Source organism: Carlito syrichta, unplaced genomic scaffold (genome assembly GCF_000164805.1).
Source record: "Carlito syrichta isolate Samal-C Ts95f unplaced genomic scaffold, Tarsius_syrichta-2.0.1 Scaffold303102, whole genome shotgun sequence".
Lineage (NCBI taxonomy): Eukaryota > Metazoa > Chordata > Mammalia > Primates > Tarsiidae > Carlito > Carlito syrichta.
This window is the reverse complement of record NW_007247198.1, coordinates 91,128-110,801: the sequence shown is the minus strand read 5'-3', so window position 1 is coordinate 110,801 and position 19,674 is coordinate 91,128. Positions and strand designations below refer to the sequence as shown.

Here is a 19,674-nt window from a genome sequence, read left to right as displayed (position 1 = left end):
AAAATCAGGAACTGACATAACTTATCTTTTAAGCTACATTTTAAAATCCTTTGTTTTTTCCTGACCAGAAGGTATTTTAATACAGATATCTAGGAAGTAGAAAAATGCCAGGGCTTAAGTGTAAAATATGAATGTTTACCTTAATGAGTAGAATTGTCCTTTGCATCAAGCACTGAAATAAGAGTATCAATTTAATTAATGGGCATAAAGGTCCATTCTCCATCGAGTAGACTTTTTAAAAAAAATCTCTAACAATTGTTAAAGAGATCTATGCAGAACTCATTTTTGGGAGAAAAAAAAAAACTCTCAGAAAGCACTATATAGTTCCAATGTAAAAGTTTTCCAAATTGTTTATTAATCTTATTAATTTCTACTAGTGACTAAAATCATTTATTCTTGGCTGGGTGTGGTGGCTCATGCCCATAATCCCAGTACTTTGGGAGGCTGAGGTAAGAGAAGTGCCTAAGCCCATGGGTTCGAGAACAACCTGGGCAATTTGGTGAGACCTCATCTCTACAATAAATAAAAAAATTAGCTGGGTGCAGTTGTGCAAGCCTGTAGTTCTAGCTACTTGGAAGGCTGAGGCAAAAGGATCACCTGAGCCCAGGAGGTTGAGGCTGCAATGGTTGTGAGTGTGCCACTACACTCCAGCCTGGTCAACAAAGTAAGACTCCAACTCAAAAATAAAAAATAAAAAAATCATTTATTCTCAGGAAAATTTTGAAAGTTTGTATAAATTTCTGGTACTTACTATACCTTTGTCTTGAGCCTTTAATGTAGTTACTAAGACATTTTTAGAATTTTTAAAATTCTTTTAGATAATATTCAGTTTTAAAATTCAGTTTTCATTTCTATAAAGAAAATGAAAATATTCCATAATATTAGAATTTTTCAAAATGTAAATATTCTACCTAAGTAATCTGTTCATTAAAGACAAGTAATAAATACCTAAAGTAAAAGTCCAATACAGAGAGTCTAAAAGAGGCAGTGAAGTTTTTTCCCTTTCATATTCTTTATCCTTTCATGAAAAAATGATAAAGTTTCTTGCATATACTTCCAGAAAAAGGGTACATGTATATGTCAGGCTGTATGCATATGCTAAAATATAAGTGTATATTTTCATATTCACATTTTAAAACACAGATGACAAATTACATAGTCCTTACACTGTGAAAAGTGCATGTAAAACCACTGATTTATCCTTTCTGTTGATACCATTTTTTTAAATTTTGCCTGAGATGGATAGTTTTAGAAGAGCAACACGTGTTGTGATCCCAAGTCCCCAGGTCCTGAAAGGAGGTGATCAGTTTGCCCCCAGATTCAAAATACACAAGGCAGACAAAGGCTTGAACTGTTCATAATAAACTCATAGAAAAACTGCCATCAGGGCTGGATTTTTCTATCTCTGGGGTGCTGTGCAGCCACTTTGCAGTCTGGTTTGTGTTCTATTAATTAAGATAATTTCATTATTTTCTGAACCTAACTGGGAGAGAAATGGTGAGCAAATTTCCCAACTTGCATCCATAGCAGAGAGGAACATTAACATTTACCAGCAGGAGGTGTCAGCTGCCAATCTAGGAAACAACCAGACCAGACTCCAAAACTCTTGGCAAGCTGCAGGATAGACATGTGTGGTCAACCTGTTATCTTACAGCTACCTTACAGTTTTTTGAGTCGGCATCTTGCTCTGTCGTTCAGGTTAGAGTGCAGTGGCATGATCACAGCTTACTGCAGCCTCAACTTTTGGGGCTCATGCATTCTTTCAGCCTCAGCCTCCCAAGTAGTGGGACTATAGGCGTGTAACCACTACTCCTGGCTAATTTTTTATTTTTGTAGAGACAAGGGTTCGCTATTGCCTAGGCTGGTCTCGAATTCCTGGGCTCAAGCAATCCTCTAGACCTGGCCTCCCTAAGTGCTGGAATTACAGGCATTAACTACTGTGCCTGGCTATTACTATTTTGCTATGTTTTTGTTTTGTTTGAGTTGGAGCCTCACTCTGTTGCCCAGGCTGGAGTGCAGTGGCATACTCACAGCCACCCCAGTGTCGACCTGCTGGGCTCTGGCAATCCTTCAGCCTCAGCCTTCCAAGTAGCCAGAACTATAGGCGTGCACCACCATGCCCAGCTAATTTTTATTTCTTTATTGTAGAGATGAGGTCTTGCCAAGTTGCCCGGACTGGTCTCAAACTCATGGGCTCTGGCAATCCACTCACCTAGGCCTCCCAAAGTGCTGGGATTACAGGCTGAGCTACTGAGCCCAGCCTCATTACTGTTTTTTTAAATTTAGATTTTAGAGTAAGAACTCTTATCATGTTTTAAGCAGTCAAAACACCCACATCACTCTTAACAGATGCTTTATTCCAAACTTGGCCTTGAATTACGAATTGCTTTTAAGGGAAAATGTTTTTTCCACATGTAACTAGTTAAAGAATGTTGCATGGTCATGGTCAAATAACCCTAGTAGGGTTTACATTACGCTCTTTTGGCAAATACAATAGCTTGTTAGAGATGACCAACATGCCACTTTTATAAAGATAGTTTGGTGCTCCAATTCTGAATTCTGTTTCACAAAGGTCAGTGATGTGGATGTCTTAAAGCCATACATTTGCCCACACTCTTTTGTAAGGTAGCAAGGTGTGGCTGTGTTTGAAAAGTTGAAAGTGTTTGTTTGCAAAATGTCATGTCTAAAGCGATGTCATCTCCTCACATCCCCAGAGCTTATAGAATTATGAGTGTTTGATTATAATCTTAAGGCTTTAATTGCTGAAGCAGAATCTGAGAGAGCAGATGACAGGTGTAGAATTTCTCTTTTCTATCCCGTTACTATCAACCAAAAACTGGAAACTCCCCACCATTACCAATCCATGTATGGTCAAATTGGAGGGCTTTTGCTTTAACTTCAGTAATACCACTCAGCAAATTCATTGGGGGATGTTTGAGATGTTGAAAGCTAACAACCATATCATTATTCCTGTGTTGAAATGGTTTCCAGACTTCAGAGCCAGGTTTTATTAACTTCTGAAGGAGGAAGAAAGGCCAGTCTATACTATATTAAAGTAGTCTTTCAGTTTAATAATGTGCTGGTGACCTTAATAAACATACCACTCCCATCCACCACAGACAGAGATCTGCAAACCTCACCAGTTTCCATAAAAAGAGTGCTGAGAAACCAATTAGGGATACTAATTTTGTTTTGAGATCTGCTTCATTTTTTTGTGTAGAATATAGCTTCTTAAAAATTTCTTAATAAACTGTAGTAAAGTATCATTCATACTATCATATATATGTGTGAAAAAAAATGTGTGTTGTAGTGAATGGATTTATGTGACCCTGATTCTAAACACTTTTTTTTTTTTTAAATCAGGGTCTCACTCTTGTGGGTTGGAGTGCAGTGGCATGATCAAGGCTCACCACAGCCTCCACTTCCTAGGCTCAGGTGATCTTTCTGCCTCGGCTTCCTGAGTAGTTGGGCTACAGGCTTGCACTATCATGCCTAGCTAAAAAAAACCTTTTTTTTTGGTAGAGACAAGGCCTTGTTATGTTGCCTAGGCTGGTCTCAAACTCCTGGGTTCAAGTGATCCTCTTGCCTCAGCCTTCCAAAGTGCTGGGATTACAGGCATAAGCCACCTCACCTGGCCCAAACACTTTTTAAAAAAAATTATTCAATGATAAGAGAAGAGGCGTTCTATGGCAGCCGTCCTGTTGTAGAGTGGTTTTGGGTTGGAGAGAAAGTTTGGGTCCCAGCCCCTCATAAGAAAGTCAAAGGTCCATCTGTAACTTTTCCAACCGTCACTGCACCCTTAGCAGTTCTGTGGAGGATAAACTAATAGTTGATTTCAACTAGTAGTTATTTAGTGGATCAGTGTAAATTAGTTTCAAATTTTCTGGGTATCAGAATTTTTAAAGAACTTTAAAAAAAATAACATTTTCTATCTAGGTACTTAAATGTGACACAATGATTACTTGGCAATAATTGCAAAGGATTTGTTATTAAAATAATTACTTCTTAGTATAAAATGAATATATACTCATTGTAAAAACTTCAGAAAACAGAAATGTGTAAAAGAGGAGATCTAAATATTATCTGTAATTCAGTCAGTCAAAAATGATCACTGTTAGCATGTTGATGTATATGAAGGATTATTACAACAAGGATTGTTGCAACAAGTTAGCCAAAGCCCAACTATCAGTAGAACTTTAAGTCTATTTAGGGAATTAAATGAACACAGCACTTCTGGGTTTTCCCTGCTTGAGTCTATTGGCGATAACAAGTTATAGAGAATGTTCCAGGAATACATACTCTATTACTAAATATTGATCAGTGCTATAGAGAAGCAACTGTGCCCATATATATTAGCACTTAGCTGATCACAATTTATGCGTTTTGCTGGATGAGTAATTCACTGAAATGGAATGCTTCACTGGAATCGTTTTTAATGCTTTTCAATTGCTGAACAAATGATGAGAGAGATTGTAAGCTCTTTTGAGGGCAGGAAAGGTAGCTCATACTTCTTCATTTTCCCCAGAAGGCCTAGTACAAATTTGGCATCCTTGTAATATGTATTGATGACAAATGCTCTTTATTCTTATGTGATCATGGTAATTTCCTTAGAACTAAAAATAATTGGCTATCAGGAGAATTATGGCCAAAACTTTGTGAAATTGTTTTGTACTACTGGTTCAACATTTATAGTTTTGATTGAATAAATATATTATTAGAACAAATAAAGTGGTAGAAAGTCTATTTGGTGTATTTTTTATCTGAATTGTTTTTACAGAAACATAAAATTTATTTTTATTCATTGTATGCTTCAGAAAAAAAGCAGATTTTAAATTACATTCTCTGCCAATAATCCCAATGATTTGGGAGGTCAAGGTAGGAGGATTACTTGAGTACAGGATTTTGAGGTTACAGTAAGCTATGGTTGTGCTACTGTACTCCAGCCTGGACAACAGAGCAACACCCTGTCTTTTAAAAAAAAAAAAAAAAAAGTACACACACACACATGCACACACATACACACACACACTCTGTCAAAGGGAAGGAATATGACAATAGCAAGGAAATAAGGGTGACTCTTTTTAATTACTTCACACTTCAAAGAGACTGCTGTATCTTTATGTTTGAAAGACCAATGTGCATCCCCCGCCTCACATTTTAACAAGATCTAGTGATTTTCCTTCAGTGTGGAAAAAAGACTCAAAATCCAGACCTAGCCCCTAACAGGTCAATTAAGTTGGATACCAGCATCTTATTTCCAGCTCTTTCATTCTAGGGTTTGATTTTGAAATTGTGGCCTATCTGTAACCACACCCCTTAAGCCCAGACTGCTCAGAGTGTCTAATTTCCTGGCTTTGGCTTAGGAATGGGTCCTGAGGTGGACCAGTCAGAGGTGTCCCTGAGGTTCTCCTGCCAGAGATATCAAGAAATGATATCTTTCTGCTGGGGTGTATGTCTCGTCCTGCAGTGTCTTTCCCCAAGAGTCAGATGGAACCGTGAGATGTCTGGACCACATGTGCCTTAAGTCAGCTGTTCTCTGGATTCTGTGTAACCTGAGCTGATGAATCCCTCCTTTTTCCACTTAATACAAGCTTGAGTTGAGTTTCTGTCATTTACAAATAAAAGAGTCAATATTAAAAGTAGAAAAAGGTGTCTTGTAAATGAGCTGGAGAAACTAATAAATATAAGAGAAGAAATTAATGATAAACATATAATAGTATCAACAAAGCTAAAAAGCTGGTTCTTTAAAAGATTAACCAGTGGCAACTCCTTCAGGTCCCCTCCCACTGTGGGAGTTTTTTCTGTCCTCTTAATAAATCCTGCTTTCTCAAAAAAGAAAAAGATTAATCAAATTGATAAACCTCTGGGAAAGACTGATAAAGAAAAAAAAAAAAGTCCAAATAAACCATATTAGAGATGAAAAAGGGGCACCTGAATTCAGATAGAGCAGAGATTAAAAAGATGCCTACAAATGTGAAAATATAGATGAAATACACAAATTCTACAACACTGACTAAAAACCAAAAACTGACTGAAGACCAGAAAATCTGAATGTTGTCACCATGAAAGATACTGAATCAGTTTACAACTTCTCCCCAAAGAAAATACTCAGCCCAGTTTTATAAGCAAACTCTATTAAACATTCAAGGACAGATAGTTACAACAATAAACTTTTTTTTTTAGGTCATTAAGATAAAACCAAACCAGGTAATCGAGTATATAATGAATAGAAAGCTGTCAGTTACAACCAAAACCCTTAGCAAGTGGTTTGTTCTCTTTGGGAAGGTAAATGTAATGGAGAATGAGTGAAGAAAACTTTTACCTTTTTTTTAAAGATGGGTCTCACTATGTTGCCTAGGCTGGTTTTGGACTCCTGGACTCAAGCAATGCTCTCTGCTCAGCCTTCCAAAGTGCTGGGATTACAGGAGTGAGCCACCATGCCAGGTTGACTTTTACTTTTTAATCTATGAGTATAGAATTCTATGTCGGAATTTATTCTACAATATGGAGGTTTTCACATAATAATTGTCTAAAATTGTTCAAAGACTTTACAAAAATTGCAAAGTCAGGCATAAGCTTTGAGAAATGAAATAGTTAACTTCACACCCTTCCTTTATTAGGCAATATGTCTTAATGCATAAATTAAAGCTGTTCAAAAATAAGTGAACAAAATCACACCAAGGGATATCTGCATGTCTATTTTATTTCCATTAGAAAAATATTAATTAATTATATAAAATTTTGGTCCACTTTTTTCTCCTTGATCTCTACCATTCAAATTTAAATGCTTTAATCAAGCAAAAGCAGAATCACATATCTGACATGAGAACTAAATATTTCACATCATTAGATTAGTTTAAATTAGGTGTGCTCTTGGTTATTTCTCTAGAACAATACCTCATCTTTCCCACATGTTATTTCCCCTTTATTTACCTGAATAACTAAGTAATGAGTATCTCTTTCCTATATTCAGTAATATGGGTGTACATAAGTATAATTTATAACATTGGATTCACGATCTATTCTTCGATTCATGCTCAATTTTCCCTATCATATGGTTGTCCTGGTATGCCCCTAATGTCAGATATTTTAGTCAAACTTATACTTTCATCAACTGTAAAAATTAAGATGCGAATTAAGATGTTACATCAACTGTAAAAATTAAGATGTTAAAAATTCCAGACTAAACAACACTGGTCCCACTTATAGTCATGCTGTTGTGAGAGGTCCTTGGACAGCCACTGCTTCAATTTCAACTCGGCCTCCCTGTGAGGAAAACAATGAAACAATGTTTTGTACAAACTGAGAGCCCCATAATACCTACTAAAAACATGCAGCTAACAACAATACAACATTTTTAATATTCAACTTTTCTTTTTCTTTCTTTCTCTCTCTCTTTCGATTAGAAAATGTAGTTTATTTAGGAAGTAAATTAGAGAGAGAAAGAGGAGATTCACCTTCCCAAGGTAGGGGAGGGGAGGGGGTAAAAGCCAAGAAACATGGCCATGGCCATAGCTCAAAGAGCATGATACCAGAGTATAGTAAGGCAATGGCCCTCTTTTTTTTTTTTTAAGTCAGGGTCTCACTCTGTCACCCAAGATGGAGGGCAGTGGCATGATCATGACTCACTGCAGCCTCAACCCCCTGGACTCAGGAGATCCTTTTGCCTCAGCCTCTTGAGTAGCTGAGACTACAGGTAAGTGTCATGATGCCTGGTTAATTTTTTGATTTTTTTTGTAGAGATGAGGTCTCACTATATTGTACAGGCTGGTCTCGAACTCCTGGGCTCAAGCAATCTTCCTGTCTCAGCCTCCCAAAGTGCTGGAATTACAGGTGTGAGCCAGGGTGCCTGGCTTAACTTTTCAAAGAAGGAAAGGAGAAGATCTATTCACCAAGAACCTACAGTAGGCCAGGTTACCATGCAAGGCATATTCATATACTATATTAGCTCATATGATTCTCACAGCAGTTCCATCAGATAGATGTTTTCCCCTTAGTTCACAGAATGATACACTGAAAGTTAGAAAGGTTAATTAACCCATCCCAAGACACAAGTTAGATAGCAGAGACTCAAACCCTTGTCTTGTGATTCCAAGTTCAGAGTTCTTTCTACTACACATAATACCTTAATAAGTTTGATAATGATCAATCATTCCAAGTAACAACTAATTAAAACAATAAAATGCCATTGCTTGGAAACAAATTTTCTTTAGTAGAAAATTATGAGTGGAAGTCAATAAGAGCTGCTTCTTTATAGGCAGGAATATTGTGCTGCTAAGAGGCACAGATTCTAGTTAGATTCTAGTTATTGTGCTGCTAAGAGACACAGATTCTAGTTAGAATATCAAAATCAGAATGGTGAGAAATATGTGTGTCACGGGTTTAGAGATTATTTTTCTAGTGGAAGGTCTAGATTTTTTTATTACACACTAGCCGAGTGAAATTTTTACTGCAGAACTCACAAACTTGGCTGAAATTTATAGTTCCCTAAGTAGCATTATAACAACACAGCTGCTATTTTACTTTTTCTCACAATTTAATTACGCTGTTATGTTCATGCTCATATGCTATCTTACAAAGTTTCTCAACTTTTTCCATGCGTGTGATATGGGGTATTTTCTTTAGACTTTAGGTTCCTGGGGAACAGGGACTGTCTTTTTTTTTTTTCTTTTTTCTTTTTTAAGAGACAAGTTCTCATTCTATCACCCAGGCTGGAAGACAGTGGCAAAATCATAGCTCACTGAAACCTCAAACTCCTGGGCTCATGTGCTCCTCCTGCCTCAGCCTCTCGAGTAGCTAGGACTACAAGTATGTGTCACCATGCCTGGCTAATTTTTTTATTTCTAATTTTTTTTTGAGACTGGTCTTTAACTCCTAACCTTAAGCAATCTTCCTGCCTTAGTCTCCTAAAGCTAAGGCATTACGGGTGTGAGCCACCATGCTCTGCCTATTTATTTTCAAGTTTTCCCTCACAGTGCTTAATTTGTTATATTCAGAAAGCAGTGGAGAAATGTATAAGGGGGGGGACCCAAAAAAACCTGGAATTTATTTATAAGAAATTGTGCATTTATGCTTACATGTTTAAACTTTAGTCACCTTCAAAGAACTCGTCATTTGATGCAATATATCTAATGAGATACTTTTTCCACTGCTCAAAACAATTTTCGAACTTGTTAATTTTGATGCCTTTTAAAGTGCTTCTGCCATTTCTTGTTTCATCTCTTCCACATTGGCAAAATGTTTCCCTTTGAGGACTTTTTTCATCAAACAAAAAAAAGTCACCGGGGGAGAGAGTGGGTAAATAGGGAGGGTGCAGCACGGGGGTTATGCCGTTTTTTGGACAAAACCTGCTGAACACTCAGTGAGGTATGGGCAAGTGTGCTTGTAAATCACCCAGTGTGAAATGGGCAAACATGTTGAAAGAAATCTCCAAAAAATTCACTGAAGCCAAATGCAGCTTCTCACAACAGTAGCTGGTACACTGATGTCGATGGGTTCCTAAAACACTTATCTACAAAAGGCCCACCCTCCAAAAAACAATTCCAGGTTTTTTTGGGGGTCCCCTATATAATTATTTACATTCATTATCTTAAAGCATACTTACTTTGGGCAAAGCAGCAACCTGATAAGCAGCTCTAGCAGGAAAACTACTCTTGAAATCTGAATTAAAAAAATTTTATTTTAGTTTCAGACATTGTATTGATATTTAACACTGTATAATCAAGAATCTGGCAAGTGCTTCATACACTAAGTAGTTCTCAGATATAAGCAACATTTAGAAAAAAAGCAGCTCACATTCAGATTTGTTAGCTAAAAAAATTGCCATATGATTCCTATGATATATAATACTTTTCTAAATGTCTTTTTTTTTTTTTTTTTTTTTTTGAGTTGGAGTCTCACTCTGTCGCCCAGACTGGAGTGCAGTGGCCGCTCCCAGCCACCACAGCCTCGACCTGCCGGGCTCCAGCGATCCTTCCGCCTCAGCCTTCCGAGCAGCCGGAATTGCAGGTGTGCGCTACCACGCCCGGCTAATTTTTTGATTTATTGTTGAGATGAGGTCTCACCTGCCAAGGCGGGTCTCAAACCCGCGGGCTCAGGCAATCCACTCACCTCAGCCTCCCAAAGGCGGGGATTACAGGCTGAGCCACCGAGCCCAGCTAAATGTCTTAACTCTCTGGGGACAAAAATGAAATACATACGCTGACACTCTGATTGTGTTCGACGTGAATGGGGTTTTGTTTTTAAAGTGATATTTACAAATTAGTTATCTTAATAGGGAACAACTGTCCATCCCAGCAATTTTGATAAGTACTTTCTCTGTTAATTTTGGTCTTCTCTAGTCATTTCTTAAGAAGAGAGTAAGTAAAGATGCATTTTTCATGTCATACCTTTGTCTCATCCCACTAGGTAATAGGCACACCTCTTTTCCCTACTACAACAATGTTAATAATAGCTAACATTTACTCAGTGCATATAATATGCCAGCATCTGTTCTAGCATCTTTATGTGTTGTATTGACTCAATTAATCATTCCAACCACCCTAAGGTGGTGGTATATTTCCCCATTTTGCATATGAGAAAACCAAGGCATAAAAACGTTAAGTAACTAATGATTCTGAGAGAGCCAAAATAAAGATGGTGGCTGGACCATATAACAAAATACAACTTATACACATAAAACATTTTAGGCGGGCTTAGAAACCCTGAGAAGGGTTTAACAAAATTAAGCTTTAGGAAAAGAGATATGTAGGGTTTCAGTATATTGTTTTAGGGAATGCAATAGAAATGCCTTAGATTTTTTCATGGGGTTATACTGTGTGCTTCAACCAGATTATGAATTATTTTAGGATAGGATTATGACCATTTCTTTAGCATCTTCTATTACTCTTAATTCATAATGGACATTCACTTATGTTAACAGATTCATTTCTTTTTAAAAACAGAAAATAGGAATAAAGCCAAATTACTTACACTGTTTGTAGATTTCATTGACAGTATTGAAGTCATTTATGTCAGCCAGCAAAACAGTTGTTTTTACCACTAGAAGATATATACATTGTCATTAGGTTTAGCAGTTTGGTCTGATCCAAAACCTTAATTACTTAGAAAAACAGTCTATGATTCTAAGACTGTCTTGATTAAAATGGGATTGAAATGGGACTGAAGAAGTGAAGCAGAATGGTGTTGTTTCCCAGACCATGAAAACAACTTTAAAAAGCAACAAAGATATGGCATGACATACTGCTGGATGCCATATGTTTTTCAAAAGAGTAAAATATCAAACAGAAATGTGATGTAATATAAGTTGCTTACCATTAGTGAAGTCACAGCCTGCAGCTTTCAGAATTTCACCCATGTTTTTAAGAGCCTGTGAAGCAAGACAAGAAAGGCCTAAGACACTGATACTCTATTTAAAGATTTAATTAAATTCAGTTAATCACCTTTTACTAATGCCTCCTTAAACAGCTTATGTTACAGAAAAATTCTCCCTACTCTTTTCAGGATGATTTTATGCAATTGAATTGTTTCTTTGCTTTTTTTTAATGGAATGAATCTTTCTGAAATACAGTGAGAAGGTTATCTCCTTTAGCGAACAAAAAGATTTGGGTTGAAGTCCCTTTGTCAGAAAAATATATCAGTATTCAGTCAATGTCCATTAAGCTGAAACAGAAATGATTTCTGGGGTTTCCGCACCTTGGTTTTATTTTATCATGTAACAATTTACCTTGGAGATCCCCCCACAGCAATTTAGTTGTATGGATCTAGCATGATATAGTCAACCAGTTCCTTATGGTTAGACATTTAAATTGTTTTCTATCTTTGGGTATTATAAATTACTCAGTAAATGCATTAAATTGTAGCTTAAGTCTATTTATTGGATTAGAGTTATATTCCCTTTTTTTTGTTGTTGTTGTTGATGTTTTACTTCTGTGGGTTTTTCTTTTTTGGGGCAGGTCAGTGTCCCTGAAAAGAAAATTTCCCAATCCATGTGGAAGTGGCAAAATCACCTTAGTGATAAGGAGGTGGAATCTCTTTTCTGTTTGTTCAGTAATTCACCAAATTTCCAACTCTTAAATCAAAAGCTGTCTTAAATCAAGCAGTAAGTAGTTTAGAAGCATTTATCAGCCAGGCACAGTGCTTCACGCCTGTAATCTCAGCACTTTGAGAGGCAGAAATGAGAATAAGAGGATTGCCTGAGCCCAGGGGTTTAACATCTGCCTGGGCAACCTGGCGAGACCTCATCTCTACAATAAATCAAAAAATTAGCCAGGCGTGGTGGCACGTGCCTGTAGTTCCAGCTACTTGGAAGGCTGAAGCGGAAGTATCACCTAAGCCCAGCAGGTCAAGGCAACAGTGACCAGTGACTGTTGTGAGCGTGCCACTGCACTCCAGCCTGGGCAACAGAGTGAGACTCTGACTCAAAAAGAAAAAAAGAAAGTATTTATCTGTTTATCTCAGCAAAAAAAAAAATCAGGTAAGTGGATTCCTAATACTCCCCAACATTAAAAAGTAGTAGTAAAGGGAACTTCAAATGTGGAAAATGACTTACTTGGTTAGCTTCTTCTGTTACCCCTCCTGGCACAAGCTGCCCACTTGAAGGGTTCATGCCAATCTGTCCTGAAATGTAGAGGGTTCTGTCGACTAACACAGCTTGACTGCAAGAAACAAGACCAGTGGATATGTAAGTATAAAACATAAAATTCAATGCTAAAATAACTCTTTGATAGGACACAAGAAGTATAAATTGTAAAATTTTAAAAATGATAAATTGGACTTCATTATAATTACAAATGTTTGTTTATAAAAAGACATCTTTAAGAAAATGAAAAGTCACAGATTGAACAAAAAATATTTGCAAAAACATAAATTTAATAAAGGAATTGTATCCAGAATACATGAAAAACTTTTATAATTCAACATCATGAAGACAAGCTAGGCACCGTGACTCACACCTGTAATCCCAGCAGGTTGGGAGGTGGAGGCGAGAGGATTCCCAGGGGTTTGAGACTAGCTTAAGCAACACAGTGAGATCTCATCTCTACAAAAAAATTTAAAAAATTAGCCAGGCATGCTGGCATGCACCTGTAGTTCCAGCTACTCTTGGGAAGACTGAGGTGGAAGGATTATCTGAGCCCAGAAAGTCAAGGCTGTGGTAGCCATGAGCATGCAGTTGTATTCTAGCCTAGGTGACAGAATGAGACTCCGACTCAAAACAAAACAAAAAAAGATATGAAGACAATCCAATAGAAAATGAGCAAACGATTTTAAAAGATAACTCACAAAATAAAATAATATACAAAGAGTTAAGGAGTACATGAAAGTTGCTAAACATTATTAGACATTAGGAAATGTAACACAAAACCATGATAAGATATCACTACACCTAAAAAGACTTCAATGATAACAAGCACTGTGATGACATGGAGCAGCTGGAACCCTCATACACTGTTGGTAGGAATGCAAAATAGTACGGCCACTTTAGAAAATAGTCTGGCCATTTCTTAACAATTTAAACATATGCTTAACATACAACCTAGCAATTTCTTTCCTAGGCAACTATCCAAGAGAAATGAAGATGTATGTCCAAAGACTTTACATGAAGTTCCGAACAGCATTATTTAGGATAGCAAAAAACCAAAACACACAAACTCACTGACAGATCCAACAAAAGACTACCTATCTGTTTGATTTCACTTGTATGAAACTCTAGAAAAGACAATAGCAGCAGAAAGTAAATTAGTTGTTGTCTGAGGCTGGGGTGACCACAAATGGGTATAAGGAAATGTTCTGGGGGTGATGGAAATGTTCTAAAATATGATGGTGGTAGTGGATGTACAATTCTGTACATTTACCAAAACCCACGGAACTCTATGATTAAAAGGGGTGATTTTTATAAGTAATGTACACCTCAGTAAAGCTGTAAAATCAAAAAATGCAATGCCAAGAGCACTTTAAAAAGCACGTAGTGATTCTCAGACAAGATCAGTAATTGCTTGTTGAAGGGTAGACTTCTTGACCACATCTTTTTTTCTTATAATTTATTTATTTACTGTTGAATAAGAGAACATTCACATGGCTTAAAAATCCAGAAAATATACAAAGAATTGCAGTGAAAAGTCTCTCCCTTCCATTCTTGTTCCCCATTTGCTCAGTTCCCAGGCCAGAATCACTGTTGTTTTTATACTTCTTGTTTTCTTCCAAAGTTTCTTCATGCACATATGAACAAAGCAGATATTTTTCTCTTTCCTTTTATACAAAATATGGAATATCAAATATCTTGGTACGCTTTTTTTACTCAACAGTATATCTTGAAGATTTTTTTCATAACTATATGTAGAATGCATCTTTTTTTTTTTTGAGTCAGAGTCTTACTCTGTCGCCAGACCAGAGTACAGTAGCACAATCATGGCTCACTACAACCATGACTTCTTGAGATCAGGAGGTCCTTCTGCCTCAGCCTCTCAAGTAGTTGGGACTACAGATACATATCATCATACCTTACTAATTTTTTGATTTTTTGTAGAGATGAGGTCTCGCCATGTTGCCCAGGCTGATCTTAAACTCCTGGGCTTAGGCAATCCTCTCGCCCCAGCCTTGCAAAGTGGTGATTACGGATGTGAACCACCAAACCCGGCATGAATCTTTTTTATTTTTTAACAACTACATAGTATTTCACCAGATGGATATACTCTATTTAACCAGTCACCATTGCTTCTGATATTTTGTTACCATAAATAAAACTATACTAAAAATCAATAGACACACACATTTTCCCTGAGTAAGTAACTAAGCCTTTCTTTCCTCTGCATCCGAGGGTCCTCTGTTTAAGCCTTTCTTATATCACATACAGGATCTTGCCATATAGAGCTAGTCCTGTTATTATCCTACCTCCAGGGTATCTTAGACTCTAAACTCCTTAAGCATAGAAGTAGGTAGTGTCTACCATGTCTCTGTAGCCTAGGTGATTCCTTGCACAGAGCAGACACATTGTAACTACTTATTGATAGTTTTCTCTCTAATCGCTTAGTGGCATAAACAACTTTGGTTGTCAATAAATATCTTTTTAGCAGGACCTGTTGGCTTATGGTGTGGGCTTTGGAGAGCTGAAGAAGATATGTTTAAACTTGGTAATAGGATTCAGAAAGTTTAGGAATTCCTTTCAACTACCTGGCATTCATATCAGCCCACAAATAGATAACTGTTGAGCTTGTTAATTTGTAATCTTTCTCAGGTTAAATATTACCATTGCTAACACTGTTTCATTGCTATTAACTGTCCTGTATAGAATTAGGCTGTCTGCTTTGGGCTCTGTACAAAGTAACTTCCATTCTCCCCACATTTAAAAAAACCTATATGCATTAACATTTATCAAAAACTTTACAGTACTAAAAAAGAAACTCTTGTATTTTCAGAATATTAAAAGTCCTGGAGCTCTGAGTCCATCTGAGCTATGTGAGTTATCTCTTATAGATTTAAAGAAGTTTGTTCACAAAAATAATTGGATAGTTGACATTTTCTCAAACTCCTGGGCTCGAGCAATCCTCTTCCTGCCTTGCCCTCTGAAATGCTGGAATTACAGGTGTGAGCCATCATGCCTGGCTAAGATAGTTGATACTTTCTAAGAGTAAGAGTTCTACCATCCACAGACAAGTCATTAGGCTCCAAAAAATTTAAGTGTTCTCACTTCCAGTCAGGGGGCAATCATACCTTAGAAGCATTCTAATAATAATTCTCACCCCTAATCTATGTCACATCATTTCAAAAATTTATAACTATTTGGATGATGTGCTAGCAAATTGGAAAGCAATGCAAAGCAATGCGATGTTGAAATCTTTCAAGGTTTGTCCTCAAGTATCCTGAAATGTGCTGAGCTGACTGGCTAATTAGTGACAACACCTCGTCCATCCCAATGCCAGGGACAGAACGTTCAACACATTTGACTTCTTCCTGGAGAGGACCCAGAATTTTCAAAAAGTATGCTCCCTACAAATTTCATGCACAAAAACTCTTGTTGACCAATTGACCTTATCAGGATATAACCAGTTAGTGGGAGTGTAGTCTTTTTCTTAAACATAAATATTGAAAATAAGCACCATTTCTAGTCACCTAATCCACAAAAGGCACAATGTTCTGGAAAATCTCCACTTCCTGAAGCTGGTTAATAGCTTTTCTCTTCTCATAGGGGTACATTCATGTAATGATTTTCTTCGTGATTGCTTTATAAAGACAGTTGACCACCACCTCCCAGTTAACCAGAAATATTGCTGTTATGCTTTCTTTCTTGAACAAAGTACAAAGATTATCTCTAAATAGGTCAAGAAAAGTATATGCTCTTTAGCAGGTATCAGGACAAGTGTCTCTTATAATCACTTTGATTTTTGTTAAGTGTCACTTCTGTTCCAAAGTAAAAGTGTTTTTCTAAATGCTATCACTGCATGATTGAGGGAGAGGCATCAGGGCAGAAGGAAAAGATTACTGATTTTTACTTATACTATAATAACCCCTACCTATTCTCACTTTCTTTTCCAAGTTTCTATCAGAATTCTCTTCTTTTTTTTTTTGAGTCGAAGTCTCACTCTGTTGCTCAGGCTGGAGTGCAGCAGCATGCTCACAGTTACTGCAGCCTCAACCTACTGGGCTCAGGTGATCTTTCCACCTCAGCCTTCTGAGTTGCTGGAACCATGATCTTTCCACCTTAGCCTTCCAAGTAGCTGGAACCACTGGCATGCACCACCACACCCGGCTATTTTTTTTTTGAATTATTCCAGAGACAAGGTCTCACCAAGTTGCCCAGGCTGGTCTGGAACCCCTGAGCTCAGGCAGTCCTCTTGCTTCGGCCTCCCAAAGTGCTGGGATTATGGCTTGAGCCACTGTGCCAGGCCTAGAAATCTCTTCTTAAAAGAGATTTGATTATGTTCCTTCCTTCTCTAAAACATGTGATGGCTCCTCATTTCATACAAAATAAAATTCATATTCTTCAGCTTATCATTGGAAATCATCACAACCTGTACCTTACTAAAATCTAATTTTTACTGGTCACCGATTTATTTAATCTCCACAATAATCTTATGAAGTAGTGTTATTATTATGCCCATTTAGAAGACAAAGAAACAACTAAGTGAGGGGGAATTAAGTCACTTGACAAGGTTGTACAAATAAAAAGAGACTAGACAAAAATTCAAATCCAAAGTCTAACCCTTAACTAGTATTTCTCAAAGGGGTCTGTCAGACACAGTGAATCATAGTAGGAAAACAATTATCTTTCAATTCTATGCAGGGGACAGCAAACTCAATGAATGAGCTTGGGTTCTGGAACCCATTGCCTACATTCCAATTCTGTTATACCACTTCTCAGTGCTGTGGCCTTGGGCAAAAACCTGAAAACGGATTGTAATAGCAACAACTGTGTGCATAAAGTGCTTAGAAAAGTGCCTAGTGCTGAGTAAGCATCAGTAAATGTCAGCAAGTATGATGCCAACCCTTCTGATTACATTAAAGATTTAAAAAATATCATTTTTAGAAAACAAATTTAAAGAAACATCACTTAACAAAGAAAGAACAGGCCTCAGGTATTGAGCCAACTGCAATATCTAGCTAGAATTTAATAATGCTTTGTATTTGAGGGTTTTTTTTTTAACTCTTACTTTCTATTAGATTATTTTCTATTTAGTATATTGCTGTTTCCTTTTTAAGTTAATTTTTAAGTGAAGTGAGCCATCTCAAAGAAATATGTAAATCATAATACAGGTGGTACACAGACCTGGCACACACAAAAAAGGGGAAAATAACACTAGAATTACTAAAACTTTCTCCCCAAAATCTTCTTTTTTTTTTTTAATCAGAGTCTCACTCTGTTGCCCAGGCTGGAGTGCAGTGGCACACTCATGGCCACTGCAGCCTTGACCTGCAAGGCTCAGGCAATCCTTCCGCCTCAGCCTTTCAAGTAGCTGGAACTATAGGCATGAGCCACCATGTCCAGCTAATTTTTTTTTATTTATTGTAGAGACAAGGTCTCACCAAGCTTCCCAGGCTGGTCTTGAACCCCAGGACTCAGGCAATCCTCTCACCTCAGCCTCCTAAAGTGCTGGGATTACAGGCTTGAGCCACTGTGCCCGGCCCCCAAAAATCTTCTGCCATGCATTCTTCCACCTCTTTGTCCTCACTCAAGGCATTCTGTCTACCTGGAATGCCCTTTACTCAATGTTTACTTCCTGTTGAAAACCTAAACCCAAGACTACCTCTCACAAGGAACCTTCCTAAAACTTCTTTTTCTTTTCTTTTTTTTTTTCCAGTCGGACTCTCACTCTGTTGCCCAGGCTGGAGAGAAGTGACATGCTCATGGCCACCACAGCCTCGACCTGCTGGACTCAGGTGATCCTTCCATCTCAGCCTTCCAAGTAGCTGGAACCACATGTGTATGCCCGGCTAATTTTTGATTTATTGTGGAGATGAGGTCTCGCCAAGTTGCCCAGGCTGGTCTCGAACCCACGGCCTCAGGCAATCCACTTGCCTTGGCCTCCCAAAGTGCTGGGATTACAGGCTGAGCCACCGACCTGAATGATTCAATAGTTTTTTTTGAGAGGACAGAAAAGCTCCCACAGCAGGAGGGGAGCCAAAGGGGTTGCTCTGATTCAATAGTTGTAAAGCTGACATTTTAAGAAAATGAAGTTTTTAAAAAAAGGAATTAACCTTTCTATTTAAAAGCGTTTCTGACAAGTGGAAACAAATGCACACAGGGTAGATTTTCTGGCCAGTACAAATGTATTTAGGAGAGTATGTCAGTGCAATCTTAGAGAATAATCTTCGCTATTACTTGTTTTTGGTTTTATTAGTGGGAGATAAGAATGGGTAATGAATTTATAAACATCACAGTGCATTTCTATATGTGTTGTAAAAACCAGTGGCTTGGGTAGACATCCAGGGATATATTAAACATCTCTGCAATATGAAAAGACATTTTTTCTAATAATTTTTGTTGTTTTTCATTCTTTCCTAAAGTGCATCCTGTAACTGTTCATTTTTTCTCTTTAAAATACAGTTTGTAGTTTCTGCTCACTGTTAAAAGAACCCAAATGGGAAAACTTCTACAGTTGAAACATTTGAACTATGATAGAGATGTACTGAGTGCCTACTATATGTCAAGCACTTCAGGAGTACAAAAATGTGTAAAAATAGTTCAGTGGGAAAGACATTCATACATAATGGGGGAAAGAAGATAAACATTTTAATTTAGTGCATGCTATATGCCAAGCCTCATGACAGGAGGGCTCCACAGCCAAAGAGCCCCAGGCGGGACAAAGTCGGTCCCATTTGGGCTCCCAGATCTCTGTGGGTCTCCGGGCGCGCTGCCCCCTTTCCGGGCCCGGTTTCCTCGCGGGTTCGATGGTTTTGGTCACCAGAGGTCTGACCTGGCAAGACGCCAGCCGCGAGCCCCCGACCCCCGCACGCCCCGGGTCCAGGCAATGCTCCCACAGCCACGTTACCTGTAGGGACCAATGGCCCCTGGGGCTTTCGCAGTGCTGATCACCTTTCTGATCAAGGACGACATGGCTAACCCTGCTCTCTTGCTGCACCTCCGGGAGAGGAAGCCCCTGCACCCGTCGGGCTCTTCTCTCACCTCTCTGACCCCGCGCGCCGCGTCTCCACCCAGGGACGCCCGTGGAGGCGGGGCTC

General features: G+C 38.0%; 1 protein-coding gene across 2 annotated transcripts; it reads right to left on the bottom strand.

The window, feature by feature from the left end:
• Window positions 1-6,683: 6,683 nt before the first annotated feature.
• Window positions 6,684-19,607, bottom strand: RIDA (reactive intermediate imine deaminase A homolog). 2 transcript variants are annotated; one of them, XM_021712128.1, is made up of 6 exons: window positions 19,485-19,607; window positions 12,551-12,656; window positions 11,314-11,368; window positions 10,972-11,040; window positions 9,601-9,660; window positions 6,684-7,262 (listed from the first exon to the last, which is right to left on the bottom strand). In XM_021712128.1, exons 1-6 carry the CDS (start codon window positions 19,547-19,549, stop codon window positions 7,210-7,212), a joined length of 408 nt encoding a protein of 135 aa, XP_021567803.1. In that variant the 5' UTR covers window positions 19,550-19,607; the 3' UTR covers window positions 6,684-7,209. The 2 variants fall into 2 exon arrangements, with proteins under 2 accessions (XP_021567803.1, XP_008055849.1); XM_008057658.1 differs by having other exon boundaries at window positions 6,684-7,266; window positions 9,605-9,660.
• Between the last annotated feature and the right edge of the window lie 67 nt (window positions 19,608-19,674).

Excerpts from the sequence above, each read along its gene's own strand:
- RIDA (XM_021712128.1), bottom strand. The coding sequence starts at position 19,549 with ATGTCGTCCTTGATCAGAAAGGTGATCAGCACTGCGAAAGCCCCAGGG. Across the intron at positions 12,657-19,484 it reads GGGGCCATTGGTCCCTACAG|TCAAGCTGTGTTAGTCGACA; the intron begins GTAACGTGGCTG and ends TGTTTCTTGCAG. Across the intron at positions 9,661-10,971 it reads CAATGAAATCTACAAACAGT|ATTTCAAGAGTAGTTTTCCT; the intron begins GTAAGTAATTTG and ends TTTTTAATTCAG.